This window comes from Pongo pygmaeus, chromosome 3 (genome assembly GCF_028885625.2).
Source record: "Pongo pygmaeus isolate AG05252 chromosome 3, NHGRI_mPonPyg2-v2.0_pri, whole genome shotgun sequence".
Taxonomy (NCBI): domain Eukaryota; kingdom Metazoa; phylum Chordata; class Mammalia; order Primates; family Hominidae; genus Pongo; species Pongo pygmaeus.
The window spans coordinates 115,109,839-115,129,751 of NC_072376.2; the positions used below are offsets into that span (position 1 = coordinate 115,109,839).

The 19,913-nt window shown below is 35.3% G+C and overlaps 1 protein-coding gene across 4 annotated transcripts in view; it reads left to right on the top strand.

Annotated features, from left to right (window-relative positions):
* NFKB1 (nuclear factor kappa B subunit 1) overlaps window positions 1-19,913 on the top strand; it is a 115,712-nt gene that overhangs the window by 16,870 nt on the left and 78,929 nt on the right. For 2 of the 4 annotated variants that reach the window (XM_054484536.2, XM_054484538.2), the window contains 4 exons: window positions 6,971-7,016; window positions 11,273-11,351; window positions 15,279-15,319; window positions 19,267-19,365. In XM_054484536.2, coding sequence (XP_054340511.1) covers window positions 6,971-7,016; window positions 11,273-11,351; window positions 15,279-15,319; window positions 19,267-19,365 — 265 coding nt within the window. The remainder of the gene's footprint in view (window positions 1-6,970; window positions 7,017-11,272; window positions 11,352-15,278; window positions 15,320-19,266; window positions 19,366-19,913) is intronic. The other 2 variants (XM_054484537.2, XM_063663931.1) reach the window with 1 other exon arrangement.

Genomic DNA, 19,913 nt, shown 5'->3' on the forward strand with positions numbered 1-19,913 from the left:
TGCCTTCCTACTTCCTAAACTGTTGAATTAGTTTGCTTTTGTTGCATCAAAAAAAAAAAAAAGAATCACCACAAAGTAAATTAAAAGATACTGATTACTTCTTCCAATTCTGTGGGCTGCCTAGTTCATCTGGCCTGGCCTGCTTTGGCTAATCTCTGAGGTCTTTTGGCTACTTGACTGGTACTGTTTGTAGCTACTCAGCTGGTGCCCTACTGCTGTTTGTCTGACGTTGTTTTGGCTACTCAGCTGGTGCTAGGGAGCCTCAGCTAGGACTGCCTCTCTCTGTTCCACATGGTCTTTGATTTTCCAGTGGCTGCTGCAGGCTTGTTTGCATGGTAACAATGTTCCAAGAAAGCAAGAATGATCATTGCAAGGCCTCTTAAAAGCTGGGTTTAGAACTTGTACTTCTACCTCTTCCTGTTGGTCAGAGTATGTCCATAGGTCCGCCAAGACTCAAAGCACAGAGAAGTAGATGTTTCCTCTTGTTGAGTGGCATATAAAAAAATGTGTGGTCATTGATTTCAATCTACCACAACTGTAAGCTCTGTGAGTACAGGAACTGCATCACTCTTTTGCACTTTGGTGTTGTTGACATAGTAGGCATAAATATTTTTAGGTGAATGACTAAATTAATGAAGGAAGGAAAACATTCAGGTAGCATTTCAATATACTGTAGTTTTAAATTATATATATTATATACATTTGATATAATTTAATATATAAGTATATACATATATAATTTTCATATATAAGTATATTATATATTATATAAAATACTTATATGTTATATATATTAGGTATATATATAAAATATATAGTTTTAATATGTAAGTATATGTATATAATTATATATAATATTATAAGTATATATATACTTTTATCATACCATCAGTGAGTATAGACATGGTTCAGGGAGAATCTCTTTATTCTCCTTCTATCTTTTGAGATAGACTAAAGAAAATATTTTTTTAAAAAAAAGAACTATCACTTGAGTTAACATTGTTTGGTATTTTTATCTTCATAGGTGATTGCCTTGTGAATAACTCATTTTGTGTATTGTCAGAATCCTATTCTGCTTTTCAGGCTGTGCTTTGGGTAGACTAGCTCTAACCAGAACACTTGAGAGACCTGAAGCAAAGATACTATATTAAAATAAATAATCTTATATGCCAAAGAGGAAAACCACTTCTGCCTCCTAAACAACTGAAAGAACCAGAGACTGTGGAGTCAGATTAGCTAGCATTACTATATGAACCTAAGCAAATTACTTACTCTCTTTCAGCTTCAGTGTCTTATCTGGGACATTGGTTCTCAGGATTGGTGTGAGAATTAAGAGAAATATGTGAAGTTCTAGCTACAGTTCTTTACCCATGAGGTAGTCAGTAAAGTTTATGGAGAACCAAAGCACTGTCATGATGGATGATGTTCATTAGGGTTTCTCATGCTCAGCGTTATTGATATTTAGGGTTGCATAATGCTTTATTGTGAGGGGCCATTCTGTGCAGTATAGGATGTGTAGCAGCATCTGTAGCCTCTATACACTAGATGCCAGTAGGACCACCTATCCAGCTGTGACAGGCAAAAATGTCTTCAAACATTGCCAAATGACCCCTGGGAGCAAAATGCAAACAGTTTATCTAGCAGTGACACGTAGCCAGCCACCTTAGAAAGGGAATTGTCAGTGTACCCATAAGTGTAGAATGGGAAACAAAATACTTGAGTCTTTTCAGAATGTCTAAAGCTTTTGCTCTCTATATTCCTCTTCCTATAATTTACCACAAAAATATTGCTTATTATGCCATCTAATAAAATGGTTAACATTTGCTGTGTATTATACTCGGTGTTAATAAGCTTTATATGAACTCACTACCTGAATGTTGTATATGTATCTGCCATCCCTGTTGGATTGACATTCCACTGTAAACAGGGACCTTATCTTTACCAGCTCCAAACACAATGTATTTGTGTATATCAGGTAGCTATTTCTACATGTTAATTGATCACATTGCACCCAAATGAAACAAGGATGTGGAAATGGAAGGAGGAGCTTTAAAACATGGAAAGTTAGTTTATACAAATCTAAATGTTGTAGCGCACCAAATTGATTCCTTTTTAAAAACTTTCAGAAATCAGCTCTTCAAAAAACAAAAAAGTAACTAAGCCATCGTCAACTTTTCTTTCATCACCACTAAGCCAATATCAGAAAGTTGTCAATCAACAACAGCTCTTTTAAAGTTGAAATTTTTCTATTGTATTTCTTATGAAGATTTTAGTAGTGCTTAGAAGTTTTTGGCTCATTTATCATGTTTTATTCACTGTATGTCATTAATTGTTAAAGATGTCAGAGTTAGACCTTAAATTCAAGAGAGATTTAAATTTCTCCTTTTTCCTATTTAAATATATATTTCTAATTACATAATTCAGTTAGAAAATTACAATATAGAAACATATAACTTAGTAATAAGTTTCCAGTTACTGTATACAGATTATATTGTATACTGTATTATTATTTTTAACAGTTGCATATTTAACTTATAAATGTGGATAATTATAATTAAACAATCTGTTATCAAAGGACATACAGATTATTTCCAGTTACTTGCTGCAGTGAATATCCTTGTACTTATTTTTTTACACACTTGCTCAGATAATTTTTAAGTACAAATTCCTGAGGTAGAATTGCAGAATCAAAAGATATTCTCATTTGAGTGTTTCACATTTTATGCAAAGTATTTTGTTTCCTCCAGAAAATTCCTCTGTGGAAAAGGCTTCCTCACATTCTTTATCAGTTTATTAGCCAGCAGAGAAATGATGAAAAGCCACCCCTTTTCTTGTAGTTTCATCCTCATTGCTATCCAAGATGAGGTATTAAAATCACACCTAAGTGGTATCTGTTGTGGCTGAATATAATCTTGAAAGTAGAGACACTTCTCTCTGATTCCCAACTGTACTCTCTAGATGGCACCTAAAATTTTATATTTTCAAACTGCAAATCATTTTAATGAGTTCGAAAAGGTTTTATTTTTTAAAATGAAATCCTATAGAAGGAATACATTTTCTTACACTGGGTCATGGGCAAAAGTGTGAACATCTCTGATCCTAAAGTTTCCCCAGTTACAAGGACAGGCATGCCCCCAACTCCATCCTTAATGGCTCAATTCTGTGGCTTTCAAGTTAATCCACTCAGTCCTACAGCCTTCACCAAGAAGCTCATGTGCTACACTTTGGTGTTAGTGGGGGCATTGTCACACAGGTTCAGAAAATAACCCATTAGGCATTTTATAGAACTCATCACATGTTCAGAACTAAGCTAGTTGTAACATTATGTTTTTCATGTGAAAAAAAACAAGCAATTCACTGGCTATTTTATTTGTTGCTAGCTAGCTACACTTTCTATTTCTTTTTCCGTGGTGTGAAAATCTTCCTAGAAACCTCACTATTGGGAAAAGAGATGCAGAAATTAGTCCCATCTTCTCCCCTGGAAACTTACTATCGCCCTTTTGGCTTCAAGGTCCTTCCTCAAAAGCAAAGAATTGAACAAGGGAAAGTGACGGGAAGGGCTGGGGGAACAGGGAGGTAGAAGGGGTTTTCCCTGGTCTTTTCTAATCCTTTAGTTCCAGAGGCTTAGTTGGTATTTCAACATTTTAGAAGTAAAACCTGCTTTTACAATTAATGCAAATATTACTTAGTGATTCATCCTTTCCAAATGATTCTTGGTTTCTTTTGACATTTCATTTTTAAATTGTGAATTAACATTGACATCACCATAGCGTTACTGTTACCTCAGCTCTTTACAGTGAACTGTATTGCAAAGGCTGTAAAAGTTCAAATTTTAACTATCACCCAAGTGAGCCTTGGACTGCTGTTAGACTTTTAAAACTGTGATCCTTTGGCAAGAATTGGTGTATAAATCATGGGGAGGATATTGAAGGGGAAGATCATGTTTAATTTGGCAGTTTGGTGCCTGCAATTGACAGATTTTCATTAAGGTTTTAGCTATAGTAGTGATCATGCATCAGTTCTAATAAAGTAGGTTTAGTTTGAATTTTAAAAATTAGAGTGAGGACTGCTTTATGTTAACTGTTTACATTCAGAAGTCTGGAAAACCATCCACAGGTTTAAATGTATATAATCAGTATAATTAACACGTCAACAGCCTCACCTCTGTTTTTGAGGATCATAGGCTGATATTATTTATGAAGGTTCAGGAGATCAGTCTAGATTGACAGAAAGCTTAAAGGCAAAGATGGTTTTAATGTTTTTCTTGGAAGTTTGAGCTTCTGTGGTATTCTAAGGATAGGGATTTTGACATTGATTGCTCTAGCTGGTATTCAGTACTGTATTTAAGTGTAATTTTTTTACTAGTATTCTTCTTATAACTGAAAACTATGCTAATGATTCTTTAATATAAATATGTACTTATAAATACGTGTAAAAATCCAAGTTTACCAAAAAATGTTAAGACTTAGGGGATATGTTCTTTGAATAGGCATTTATTTGCTAATTAACATATTCTGAGCTCAACAAGGTTATATTCTTTTCAAAAGTCCATTCCATCAGAATCTATCATTTTTACAGATGAAGAAACAAAGGCCACAGTGAGTTTAGTTAATATCCAAGATCACACAGCCAGCATGATAGAACTCTTAAATTTCAAGTGACTTACCCTCTTTACTGTATCAGGTCAAATTTCCGTTTTTTAACTGCTTGTCTTAATTGAGATTTGTTTAATTGTGGCTGTCTGTATGTCTTCAATCAATACTTTCTTGTTTTAGGCAAGAGTTTCCCTGCAAATCTGCATGAACTTCATGTTCTGAAGGACTCAAAACTGCCCTTTTCTTAAAGTTGTACACTGCTCTGCATCCCCCTAGAATGCTCATCAGCTTTTTCACTCTTCCTCACTTACACAGTGCTCCAGCAGGAGAGGATTTCTTTGAAAATCAGATTCTTTTTTGGAGGGCTTTGTGCTTATTGGAGTGTTACGTGATATATTCATTACAGTGAGGGCTAAACTATTTGAACAAAGAGACCTGACAGTGCATTTGGGTTAAAGAACAAAGTTTATTTATTTCTGTCACCACCACCAGCATGAGCAGCCTGGATGGTCAGAGCAGATCTGTCTCATGGCATTGTTCAGGGATCCTCATTCCTTCCCTCTCATTTATCTGCCATCCCCTAGGCTATTAATCATCATGTTTTTGGTAGAAGCCAGGTCTTCTCCATGTCTGAGTTTTTATGGAGGAAGCATGTCAAGGGCCTTGAGCCCAGACCTGGAAGTGGTACGCAAGAGTTCTGACATTGCACTGGTGAGCATTTGATCAGATGGCCATCTCTAACTCCAACGAAGTGTGGGGTATACACTAGGTAAGCAGTCACATTTCCAGCTACAATACTAATGCTATGGAAAAGGAGACAACACATTTTGATGGATAGCTGACATTCTCATCTGCAGTCCTAAGTACTCATGACTGCTTAATAGACTTTATGAAAAAGAAAAAAAGAAAAATTACCCCAGGAATTAATATTTACCCTCAGCCTTGTGTTTCTTTAATTTTCTCATTTTTCATGTCACATATCTAAAATTTGATCTAAATAAATTTAAATAAAATTAACCTTTATTTGAATAATAATAAGGACATTTTTTCAAGGAAGTAAATCTCAAATGATATGTGATTTTAGATACTATCTTTATCTGACCATGTGTTTCCTTGCTTCTATCAGGGCCTCTGGGTAATAGAAGATTGCTAGGGACTACAGTATATTAATGTTTAGCTGGAGTTGATTAAATCTGAGACCTATATAGCCTTGATGATAAGGGCTTTTATTTTTGTATTTTTATTGCACTTTTAATATTACAGAGTTTCTGTACCAGCTTGACAATGGCAGAAACATGGCTTGCTTCTGTGGAACACGCTAGAGCAGCAGTCCCCAACCTTTTTGGCATCAGGGACCAGTTTTGTGGAAGACAGTGTTTCCACAGACTGGAGGCTGGGGGTGATTTCGTGATGATTCAAGCACATTACATATATTGTACACTTTATTTCTATTATTATTAATGTTGTAATATGTAATTAAATAATTATACAACTCACCATAATGTAGAATCAGTAGGAGCCCTGAGCTTCTTTTCCCGCAATTAGACAGTCCCATCTGGGAGTGATGGGAGACAGTGACCCATCGGGAGACAGTGACAGTGATCATCAGGCATTAGATTCTCATAAGGAGCGGGCAACCTAGATCCCTTGCATGCACAGTTCACGATAGGGTTTACACTCCTATGAGAATCTAATACCACTGCTGATCTGACAGGACGCGGAGCTCAGGCAGTAATGCAAGCGATGGGGAGCAGCTGTATATACAGATGAAGCTTGGCTGGCTTGCCTACTGCTCACCTCTTTTTGTGCTGCCTTATCCATGGCCCAGGGTTTGGGGACCCCTGCACTAGAGGACAGAGCCTGGTACACTATAGCAGTCCACCCTTTGTGTTATGCAGAGTACTGATCAGTCCCTTTTGAGCTTCTCAACCTTGTATAAAACTTTGAGACAGTTCTGGGACCATCACAAGGTTTATGAAGGGTTAGAAAACAATATACTTAAGGAACTAAGACTGTAAATCCTTGAAGTTCAGAGGGTGATAAAAAGAAATGGCTTCTAAGAATCCCAGTGTGTATGATTTTTTATACAAAGCATAAAGATCATTTGTACCAAACTCAGGACACTGTGGCGAGCTTAACACGAGGGTATTGAATCATACATAAGTGGTAATTCCTAGATTATGCAATCTCCTTGCTGTTAGATTTAGATACCAAAGAGGAACTACATCATGTCCTCCTCCTGTGGTGTTCAAAAAAGGATTATATTTGGTCTTACTGGTATAATACAGTTTATTCCTGCATGAATTCCATGGTGATAGAATTTTTAAAGTTTATTCTAGTGTTACAGTTTTGTTTTGTTTTGTTTTAATACACAGCTTCAGAATGGCAGAAGATGATCCATATTTGGGAAGGCCTGAACAAGTAAGTGTCATAATCTCACTGATAACTTTATTTAAATATATTCATATTTCAAAATATGCAAAGGCAACATTAGTAAGTTAGCATTAGGAAAATTCTAAAGTTAGTAAATTTTTTTAAAAATTTCAGTTTCTCTGTCCTTTCACGTGAAGTTGGAGAGGATATGTCATGTGAAATGAGTAACTTACACCCTGCTTTCACACATATTGTTGCGCAAAAATTGTATATGCTACAGGATAGCTATTGTATTAGCTTTCTAGAGCTACCATAACATCACCACAAACCTGATGGCTTAAAACAACAAAATACATTATTTCACAGTTCTGGGGGCTAGAAGTGTGAAATCAAGGTGTTGGCAGGGTTGGTTCCTTCTAGAGGCTCTCAGGAAGAATCTGTTCCATACTTCTCCCCTAGCTTCTGGTTGGTTGCTGGGAATCCTTGGCTTGTAGCTTTATCGCTCCAATCTCTTCCTCCGTTGTCACGTGTGCTTCTTCCCTGTGTGTCTCTACTGTGTCTCTAAACCTAAATCTCCTCTTTTTTTCTTCCAAAGGCATCACTGGATTTAGGGTACACCCTTATCCAATATGACCTCATCTTAATTTGCTTATATCTGCAAAGACCCTATTTCCAAATAAAGTCACATTCACAGGTACCGGGGATTAGGAGTTAAAGGTGTCTTTTTGGGAGGGAACACAGTTTAACCCACTACAGCCCCTTGACATATTTATTTAATGTGTACACATGGATGTAGAGAGTGGAATGACAGACCATGGAGATTCAGAAAGGTGAGGGATGGGAGGGCAGTGGGATGGGGGTGGATGATAAGAAGTTACTTAATGGGTACAATGTATGTTATTTGAGTGATGGATACCCTAAAAACCCTGTTTTGACTACTATACAATCTATGCATGTAACAAAATTGCACTTGTACCCCATCAATTTATACCAAAAAAAATTTATTTAAAACTCATCTAGTAAGGAGACAGATTGTTGTAGTGAAAAGATCTTTGAACTCAGAATTTGAAGATCTTTATATAAGTACTGACTACTACAGATCAGCTCCTCAGACTTGAAGAATCACTTAGTCCCCGTAATCCTCACTTTTCTCATTTGTAAAATAGAAATGCTAGCACCACACTAACAGGGATGAGTCAAAAATATTCAATGAATGTGCTTTGGAAGCATAAAACTGTTCCTATCATTATATTAGTAGTTATGAAAGGATAGCAGTGTCCTTTTTTCTTTTTCTCCTATATTTTATTTTGAAAAATGTTGGAAAAAATAAATAGAAATGTTGGAATAGTCTAACAAATCTACATTGGTTCTTAAAACCAACATTTTTGCTTTTCTCTTTGCTCTCTTTCTCGTATGTGTGTGTGTGTATATATGTATATATGTATGTATGTATATGTATATACATAATCATTTGAAAGCAATTTTCAGACTCTGGAGCAATTATAATGGCAATATTAAATTATTTATGTAATGATTCCAAGAAGTATTTAAAACATGGAGATTTGTTCATTCAGCAGCTATTTATTGAGGTATTACTATGTGCCAGAACATTGGCTTAGTGGGGAAAAAAATAAGTGATATATACACTCTAATTTCAGGAACCTACTATTTTAATAGGAAGAACAGAGACATTGTTTTCCTATGGTGATATATGCTGTAGTAGTAGTCTGCGCAGAGTGGGATAGAAATGTTAAGCAGCATCACTAGGTGCTACCTTGGAGGAAGAGCAGAGTTACGGAGGACTTTCCGAAGGAAGTCTTCGTAAGCTGAGTTTTGAAAGATGTAGTTTGCTAGACTAGAAAAGGTGAAGGAACATTAGGTGCCAGGATAGCCTGGTCACATTTAAATTTTAGTGGCAATCATTTAAAATAGTGGATTTCTGAAATTACAAGTGCAAATAATCAGCCAGAAAAATAAAACCAGAAGTGGAATACGTTTTAAAGGCTCTGGTATCATTTCTGTAAATAAAATAGACATATATAGCATTTATTACTTCGGGTAGTATTCTGATGGATTTAGAAAGAATGACTGCATTGCTTTTCGCATTAAGCTGCTCCTTTCTAATTTTATTTTTAAAATGGTGATTTAGGATAAATCTAGGAACATTTTCTTTTATTGCAGCAAAGACATTTGGCTAATTGTATTATCAAAACCGTTTGTTTTACCTTTCGCTTTTAATGTGCTTTGTCTAACAATTAAGGGCGAACTAACCAGCATGCGGATTGTTTCTGCTTGATTTTAAACCATCCTTTCATCAACAAGAGATGATTCTTTATGCCACAGAAGAGTAAAACCTGCTGAAAACATTCATTTTGAAAGTTTTTCTTATGTGGGCATCTTTGCGATCATCAATAACAGGGGTGGGGCATGTTCTGACATTTCCATTTTTGAGGCAAGAGGTCTTGAGGTTTTTTTCTTTCTTGGCTTGAGCTTGGTGGTTTATATTTCCTAAAGTTTGCATGTCCTCAGTGTTTTAGTGGAGTCTGGAATTTGCTCTCCACCCTGACCTAATAAACAATGCAAGTTGCAGCACAACACAACTTCTCTCTTAGTCTGAAGTGGAGAGTATGTCTCTCTCCTAAGGTGAGCCCTTTTGCCCACTCGCCAGTCATTTAGCCACCACAGGAAAGAGTTTTCCTGCTAGGTTATCACGTTTGCTCTGAGACTGTTAAAATCCTGTATGAAATGAGGCCCATTTTTGCGGAACATGGTTTTTCATTCCTGTATTTCCTTTTCAGCAAACAATGAATAGCATCAATGAGCTTTTAATCTTATAAGCATTGAAGTGAAGCGCATTCTTTGTTCCTCAGTTGAAAATTTGCATCTCTCAAATGGATCTGAAGTACTCTTTATTTAAATGACGTTTTTCTTACTCTTAATTTAACTAGGCATACGAAGATCTTCAGTACCCCGAACTTTCAATAATTTACTACTAAGGACAGGAGACAAACTGTAATACTGGCAACTAGAAGAAACAAAAAGCTAGTTCAGCACACTTACTAGTCTCTCATAAAAAGTAAAATATGGCTGGTTTCCATGCTGTCCACAGACATTTCAAACATATAACTTCTTTAGGCTAAAATAAATAGCAAGCTCAGAAATACGGTTTTAAAATCCTAAATGAGCCAGCGGTTACAAATTTTTTTGATAAGTAATGAATAGTAATTTATTAAGATAAAATGTACTTTCTTCAAAATATTCTGCATGCCCACTCTGTTGCTGCCCTAACAAATTACCACATACTTGGGGCTTAAAACAACACAAATTTATACTTCTGAGTCAGGAGCTCAGAAATCTAGAATCAAGGTGTTGGCAGGGCTGCTTTCCTTCTTGAGGCTGTCATCTCTTTGCCTTTTGAGCTTCTAGTGGCTGCCTGCTTTCCCTGTGCACCCTCTCATCACTCCAGCCTCTTGCTTCCATTGTCATACCTCCTACTGTTCAGTGTGATTTCCTGAACCCCTCTCATCAGGCCCACCTGGACAATTCAAGACACTGCCTTCATCTTAATATCATTACCTTAATGACATACGTGAAGTTCCTTTTGTCATATAAGGTAGCACTCACAGTTTCTGAGGATTAGGATGCAGACATGTTTAGGGGGTCGTTATTCAGCTTAACACACCCACTAAATTCCAGGTATTTTGTGTTATGCTAGGAAAGTGAAGGTAAAAGAAATGAGTGAGCTCACTGCTTAGTTGTCTACTCCTTGTACTGTCAGTTATATTTTCAGTTATTCTGTAAATAGTCTCAGAGGTGCTCTCTAGCATTCTTTCAGGCCTTGACATTGGATAGCTAGATGAGGGGTATATTTACCACCATAGAGGAAATACTGATTTCTAGGATTATATTCTTTTGTTTATACTTCTAAGAGAATACAAGCTTCAAATCATTCATTCAACAACTATTTAAGTATCTGTTCTGTGATAAGCATGTACTTGGCCCTGAAGATATACCAGTAAGCAAGCTAGACTAGGTCTCTGCTTCTGGGGACTTTATACCCAAGTTATGCTTCTCAAATTCCTTTGTTACATAAACGTTGTCCAACCCTATATAAAGTTTTGTACACATGAGAACTACCTAGGTCTCATGAAGATCTTTTAAAACGCTGATTTAAAATATTTTCAGATTTTTGTTTTTGGCTTTAGTTTCATTCCTATTATTACGTTTTAGGTGTCCCAACTTCAAATTTTTCATATAATATAGGAAAAGTAATGATTGAAACATTTAAATGTTCTTCTTTACAGATGTTTCATTTGGATCCTTCTTTGACTCATACAATATTTAATCCAGAAGTATTTCAACCACAGATGGCACTGCCAACAGGTAAGAAAACTTATCCCTGTTACCCTGTTGTTCTGCTTTCAGTCTTAGTTAAAATGCAGGATTTGTTAATAGTCTGTCCTAGAAACTCAGTTGTGTACCTAGAAAGGAAATGGTGATTTGTTTTAAAAACCAATCTTTTAATATACTTTCTTGAAATATATTTGCACAAAAATATTTCATCTCAATTACCCCTTGTATGGTTTACTGCATTTCATATCTGCTAGGACTACTCAGAAGGAATTTCTTTACTCAATATAAGGATTTTCTTTATTATCTCTCTATTCCTTTTAAGTCCTTTCTCCCAGATTCACATGAGGCAGTCTCCACTCTTCATTTCTGTTTCAAACATTTAAGAGGGCCTGTTGTGTACTACCAGTGTGCCAGTCACTGGGGAATTAAAGTGTACAGAAATTGTAAAAATCATCTCATTAGAAAAATCATCTTTATAAAAGCTTATAACTTTGCACTCTGACAAGTTGGATAAAACTCATAATCTTTCCTTCTAACATGACTGTATTAATTGTGCCGATTGGCAACTGTTTAATTTCATAAGAGTAATAAAAAAAAAACACTGTTTCTTAAAAAAAGTGATTTATTTGTATGTAAGCTTGGTGTGATGGCTCTTTTTATGTTGTTTCTCTCCTCACTTCACCCGTCACCAGTGGGACTTAACAGATGTTCAAAAGCAGTGTGAGTGAATTATGGAAGTTATGTGTAAAACAGAGTTTGGTAATCACTGAAGTGGGCATCAGCTCTTTTATTTACCAGGGACTTGCTTGTCTTCATTGGGAGACTTCATCCAATTTGTATTATTCTCATTTAAAATTATCATGGTTACTACAGTATTTACTTTTCATTTGTTTTAGATCAGAAAACTTTTTCTGCATTTATATCTTTAGTATTTCTAGGAGTTCATGAGAGGGAAAAAAGTAGATCTACTATACTTTCACCTTCACTAGTAAAGGTGTATTCCAGAGGTTTTTCTGTCTTTACCCCTACAAAACATTATTTTTAGGCTGCCATGTCTGAGATCTTGGGAAGTGCTGTCCAATTTGAGCTCTAGGTCAGCTTCCTGTGAACAAGTAAATGTGTTGGTAGTGTGTGTGTTTCTTGGGAACTTTTTAATTCTAGAGTTCAAAGTATTTTTCTTAGTATTAATGTATTACTGAAAATATAAGAACTTGGTTCTCTCCACAGGAAATACACACATTTTCACTTCATGTCTTGTGAATACCAAACAGTATCCTGAGGCAGATGTTTTCTTAATTTTTTTCCTTTAGATTTATGGGCATGAAAATAAGATTATCAAAATAACCATCTCAGTAAATATTCTGTGGTCACAGCTTTATGTTGTAGAAATTATTTTGCCATAATATTAGAAAAACTATTCAAATTACACCTAAAAATCTAATTTGTTAGTTGTTGTTACCCCATCATTTTTACCTGTATGTTTTTCCCTCTTCATTGCAGTGTCATAGTACAATTTTTATTGTCCAAGATATATAGGATGTTGTATTCAAATTTTTAAAGAGGTAAAGAGGTTGATTATCTAAACCAATATTAACTTGTAATTCTAAAATGGATTATTTTAGTCTTCTAGATTTTTTGAAATCTAAAACCTTTAGTAGATCTAGTACTTGTTGAAGACTGTGGGATGCGACATAACTCTTAGGTCTAAAGTTAAATTTCTCTGCACGGTGGAATGTCCTCTTCATGGCACAGAAATGTGGCCAAAAGAATGTTGGCCTTAAAACAACAAATACATGCATATCAAATCTAATTTTCTAGTTGATTTAACTTTTAGTGTGTTGCCTGAAAGAGGAAAAATGGCTCTATTTTATATGAATTTTCACATATTTAAAGGAAATTAAATCCTACAGGAAAAATAATAGCAAATTTGCAGTTTTTAGCAGAGTTAATAAAAAGTGAGAGACTTGAAGTTTAATGTAAACATGCTTCCAACTCCTGTGTATTTTTCATGACATCCAAATATTGCTCTGTTAGAGGACTGTCTTGATATGTTCTTTCACCATTTTAACAGGGAATGTTTTTATAAGGGTTACGTTGTCATACAGGCTGTATCTTAGTGTGAAAATATTTCTATTTCTAATCAATTTTATTTCCTTATCCAAAATTAAATTCTAGCCATTTGGTGGGGGAATTTTTAAATTATGATTATGTTTCTAAAAGTAATTTAAAATGTCCAGGGGTGAATTTCATACAGACAAAAGATGGTAATTTAATACATTGACCAGTGACTCCCCCTTTTTTTTTCTTGTGTATGCTTCATTTCAGATGCATTCATTTTTCAACTCGCTTCCTTGTAAATTTCTTGAATAATAACAGGAAGTAATTATACCCTTGTTTTCTCCAGTTCTCTAGCCTTATCCTGATTTATCATAATATTGAAAAGATAAAAATAAATTCTCTGGCCGGGTGAGGTGGCTCACGCCTGTAATCCCAGCACTTTGGGAGGCCAAGGCAGGTGGATCACAAGGTCAGGAGTTCAAGACCAGCCTGGCCAAGATGGTGAAACCCCGTCGCTACTAAAAAAATACAAAAATTAGCTGGGCATGGTGGTGGGCGCCTGTAATTCCAGCTCCTCGGGAGGCTGAGGCAGAGAATTGCTTGAACCCAGGAGGTAGAGATTGTGGTGAGCCGAGATTGTGCCATGGCACTCCAGCCTGGGTGACAGAGTGAGACTCTGTCTCAAAAAAAATTAAAAAAATTTTTAGAAAATTCTCTTTTGTGTTATAGTTTATTTTTAATTTCAACCTGAAGATTTATCTCGTCATAAATTTATGTAAAATAAGAGGTCTTGAGCTTCTTCCTGAGAGAAAGTGAAGATTAAAATGGACATAGAAGCATTCTGCTAAAATATTTTTAGCACCAAACATCTTAATTTACATTCAAATAAATGAGACCCACCATATGCCTTTATTTATTGCAAAGCTATGGGTTATTGTACTATTGACATAAAAATCAGCTGGGAAGCTTAAGGACTTTTTCATATTGAACAGTTTGTACTTATGTTGTCAGAGATTCTGATTTTCCTTTGAATTTTCGAGTCAGATACCATTAGGGTATGGATTAAGCCTCTAGTTTTCTTTGTGTTTTTACAATAATTAATTTGCATGTACCTATCTTCAATTAAATTATTTTCAGTATTTTATAAAATGCCTGAGCTGTTTTAGAACACAGTTTATATGACAGCACAATATTCAAAATTGCTTATAAACATCAAAAGTTATGGATTAATATGAAAATTTTACCATGTCTGATAGACCAAATTACATTGGGAGTGTCGGGGAGGAAAGGGGAAACAAACTAACCAGTTAAGGAATGAAGGGAGTACTTTCCCTTCAAGTAAAGAAAGGAACAGAAAACCTAGTGTAAGGAAAAAAAGAGAGCCTGAGATCATTATCTGTCTATCAGACGTATACATACAGGTTGCTAGATCAGTATCTTTTAATTTCACATTAAGCACACTCTCTTTGAGGAATGAAAGTCAGTGTCTAATGATGTGAAGGCCAAAGAAAATGTCATAGTGCCCAGAAGTGGTTGCTGCTTTTAATTGGTATTTGTCATTTTAAAATACTTTGTTAGGAGACAAGATTATGAAGGCTGTTGACATCAATTCTTGCCGGCCATATGCCTTTTATTGGGTTAGGAAATCTGCCATCACCTTTCAACAAACATTTATTTATCGTGGTTCGCTAAACTTGTAAAACTATTGTTAAAATAAGGGTTAATTTAATATTTCAGACAAGGAAGAGAAATTATATCCTTGTGGAATTTTAACCAAAAATTGATTTGAAATTTCTACATAAAAACATAATTTCAGTTTTTGACTTGCTTTACATTTTATACCAAATTTGAGAAGCCTCACAGTTTCTTTTGGTTTCTGTTTGTTGTTTTTGTTTTTAGCAGATGGCCCATACCTTCAAATATTAGAGCAACCTAAACAGGTAAGATTAAAGGGATGGGACTTTAAATGTTAGATTCCAGTGTCTAATATTGAGATCATAAGCACTGAAGAATAGTAAATTTGTTCTATGAAGGAAGTAGCTTATCTTTGAAAGATCAACAACCTGACAAATTATGTAACAGCTTTATTCATTCACTTTACATTTCTCTTAGTCATTGTTCACACTGTCCTGAGCCTCAGTATGTAGTTCTGTAAAACTGCAGTTAATTACAGTATTAGAATTACAGTTAATTACAGTATTCTGCTGTCTCTACCAGCTTAACTTACCAGCCACTCCCAGGAAAGGCAGAGGTGATTTCCATTCATTTTCATTTATAAGGAAATACATATGCATACAGTTCACATGCACTGAGCGACATCCATCTATTATCCTTGCACATGTAGTACCTCTTAGCCTTCCTCCTTCCTTTGGTAGTCCCAGCCTTTTCTGTGCTGCCTTTGGAACATGTAACCTAACATACTGAAAGTACCAGTGGGAAGTAAAATGTTAGAATGAACTATTGAATTCTCTTCCCTCTGGTGTCAGCCTCTTTGGAGTCAGAAGAGGAACATTTTATCAGGTGCTTCTCCTTACCACTAGAGTCTGTAGAGGATAGCTCAGAACTGAAATGGCCTCCTCACTGTATCTAACTCTGTGGATATTTATAGAAAATTGGATGGGACCAATGCTGTGAAAGAGAAAGAAAGGCAATCTTTAATGTCTGCCTATAGGAGGTTTCAGTTATTAGGGAATGGGAATAATGGTGTAGTTCCCCACAGAATGAGGACAGTCAGTAAATCTTTGGATGGATAAACTAATCACATTTGTATGTGACTGAGGATATGGATACCTGTCCTCTTGCAGCTGTATTACCCAATACATTTTCTAAGTATTCTTTTCATTAGCTCAGGTGAGTGAAACACTTTTGCATTTTGTAACATTTAACACATGCTAACTAGGTCACAAGCTTAAATAAAGCATCCACTGCGTTGTGGTTTCCAGAATCATGACATTATATATGTATTATAGTTGGTCAGCATTTGATATAAATGTCTTAATGATTGCTGAACAGGCTATCCTTATAAGGTTGAAATTAGATGAAAGTTTTTGCTGTGGGGGCAAGAATGCCACATGAAACTTTGGGGCATGGTTCTAGTTCTTGCAGGTGTCACCTCCTGACTCCTCAGGCTGCCAGTAACACTCCGTTGCTTTACCTCCATGTTCAACTCTTTTTAGCAGTTATTTCTCAGAGAAGGTCATCAATTCCCAGTGAAATTTTATCCCTTAAAATTCTGTGGGCTCTGGCATCCTGGAAAATTTCCCAGCTTTTAAGATTTAGGTAGTCTATGAAACAGAAATCAACTAAAATTTGTCTGCATATGCCAAAGTATTTTTTCCAATATCATTTTCATAAGCATAGCACTACAATAAGAATTTTTAAATGTAATTCCTTATTATGGACCCAACAGTCATAAGGAAAAATTGGCATTTATGATTTACCTGAAGGGTTAATGTAGTTCCAAAATTCAAAATTTAATTCATATAAAAGCTTATGTGAGTAAAACAATGTGTTTACCAAAGTGATGCTATTTTGATATCTGAATTCAGTGAAAGTAAGAAGGTTGTATTCAAGTCAGACTTTCTGACTGAATGGATGTAGCTTTGCCTTTGAGGTTGATGACTCATTTTAAGCAAATGGAGTTACTGAGATGAGTGAATGTGGATTAAAGGCAAAATTTTAATCTCAGAAATTTAGAATCAGAAATGCATCCAGACAATGTATTTGACGACATCTTCCTGAAAACAGTTGTAAATTTTCATCCTCAGGTTAAAAACTTCTGAGGATTTAGATACTCTTATGTAACCATGAAAAATATCTATTAAGTATTTATAGTCTATTTGACACCACTCCCAATAAGATACAAACACATACGTGTCTATATTTTTCCAACTGTCCCAAAGGAATTTTATGATTAAAGATAATGAATTGTGTGTGTGTGGTTTTGTTTTTTAAAAATTCTTTTTTCTTTGGGACCTCTTAGCCACAGATTTTCCCCAGCTCTGACGGAGATGAGTCATAGCATAGACTACTGATTTTTAGAACATCCAGTTCTGTTGCATATTAATCAGTGTTAATTAACTAATACTGTTCAAAAACTCAAGTTGTGTTTAAATTAGTAGTCAAGTAAATCTCTATTCTTATGGTTAGCTAATTCTGGAGGCTATTATACATGTGTTGTTTTTTTCATGGGTTTAGAAATTTCATTTAATTATTTTAAAAACCAACAGTGTTTGCTTACAAAAGGCATAGGGCTGAAACTGTAAATTATTTTTAAATATGAATTGTGTGAGAATCAAAACAAAGGAATTACCTCTGAAACTTCATCTCCAAAGGCTTCCCTTGTGTTTAGATCTGGGATCTCCCAAGGAGTTGTTTTAGGTCTCACTGTGATGAGTTGATCATAAACTTCAGACATTTGTGTGCATTAAGGAAATTTCCCAGACTAGGGAATTTACTTTAGGCCTTACTTATCTGGTAAATGTGTTTGAGGACTGATCTTTGGAAATCAGGAAGTTTTTGGATAATATAGGAACAGTTCCAGATGCTTCCCAGAGATTTAAATCAGTTCAAGGCACCTGGACTGCTCAGAGACTGCAAGACCCTACTTGGCATAATGAAATGTAGTATAGTCTGAGTAGTGCACACATTTTACATTGGTTCATGAGCTCAAAGCTGTCAAAATCTGCATGCTTGCTGGGGTTCCACAATTTAATGAGTAAGGGAGCGAACCCCCACCAGCAACTAGTGGGTGTGATGAGCTGATGGGCAGATGATCTAGTGCTGTATATGCAGAGTTGGTCCCACAATAGAAACAAAAGGTGAGAATGTTCCTTAAAAAATCTTAACATATTTTCTTTTCACCAAAAAGTGAATCTGTAAAAAGAAAATCATCTGCTTAAGCGACTATGTGGTTATAAACTACTAACACTACCACAGATTGATTGACGTCATTATAAAGTTGAATCAGGAAATACAGCGAAACCTCCCTTAATATGATGATGAGGTCATAATTATCCTTGTTTTATTCTTTGTATACAAATATGAATAAGTTAGCTTTATAAATCATAAAAAGTTAGAACTGGAGTAGACCTTAAAGATGGTCTGGTATAATCTTCCCTTTTGTACAAATGAAAAAACATGGCACTTCTTAGGTGTTTATCAGCCCACAGTAGTTTATATAGTGAAGGCTTCCAGCTAACTCTTCATTAATTAACTACATCTATAAAATTTCTGGGTTAGATAGTATTTAAGGGAACTATCTAGTTTTGGAATCATTCTGGTAGGTTAATATTCAATCTTGAGCTTGACCATATCAATAATCATAAAAACAAAAATCTTTGAAATGCTGAGAGAAGCTTAACAGATGCAGGGTCTAGCATAGGGTGTGTTCTACAACGCTGAAACAGTATATCTAAATAAACACGTCTGTAGTCCCTGCTGAACCAGCTGTAATCAGAGTAGATAAAGGAATGTCTTTAAGTAAGAGTCAAGGAAGCATAACTTTTATTAATATGGTAAAGTTCAGAGCTTGGCAGCAGCAATTTAAGACAAGGAAGCTCTGACTAGAACAAGCTGTAACATGTTGAGTCCAAAGCCTAAACTCTTCAGCAGATTACTCTCCACACATGCATAGCATGAGAGGTTCCATGGGCTTAGGTACCTGGCTTTTTAGCCATATCTTAGTGTACAAATATCAATTAATACCATTTTTCATAGTAAGATTACGGGAAAAGTGAGTCTCATTTACAGAGCGCTCTTTCACAGTTTCATGTTTTTCTTCTCTCATTTAGTAGACATAAGATTGAAAAATTTGTATGTATCTTTGTTGCCGTAATTTTTAATAAGTATTTCTCAAACTTAATTGGCTTAACGTTCACCTTTGCAGAGAGGATTTCGTTTCCGTTATGTATGTGAAGGCCCATCTCATGGTGGACTACCTGGTGCCTCTAGCGAAAAGAACAAGAAGTCTTACCCTCAGGTCAAAGTAAGTTTGTGGTAGCTCTCCTTCTATTTGAATTCTGGAAATTTTGATTTCCTGCGATTTCCAAGGAATTGCTTTAAATGAGTATGGGTTGCCTTTGCTCCTAAGCTGAAGTGTTCACATGATTATTAAAATTTTTAAATAGAAATTTGTCTCCTAGCAATAGAAGTGACAGATACTAAAACTTTGTTAACATTTCAATTTAGTAGAAATGTCTTCAACATTAGCTAACAAACTTATTATTTCTTGATCATCTTAAAGATTTTTAAAAATTGGATACTTCCTGAAACTTTAGTAAGTCTTTGAAAGAAATGGTTGATTTTGACTCTTTGGAGATGTAGTGAAAAACCAAACAAGTGACTGAGTGTATGGATTATATAGTATATTATTTAAGATTATGAATTCGGATCCAGACTTTGTTATTAGCTGTGTAGCTTTGAATAGGTTTAACCAATACTTTTAAACTTCAGTCTCTTAATGTATAAAATGCAGAAATATTAATAGTATATACTTCATAAGGTCCTTTAGAGATTAAATGAGAAAATGTGTAC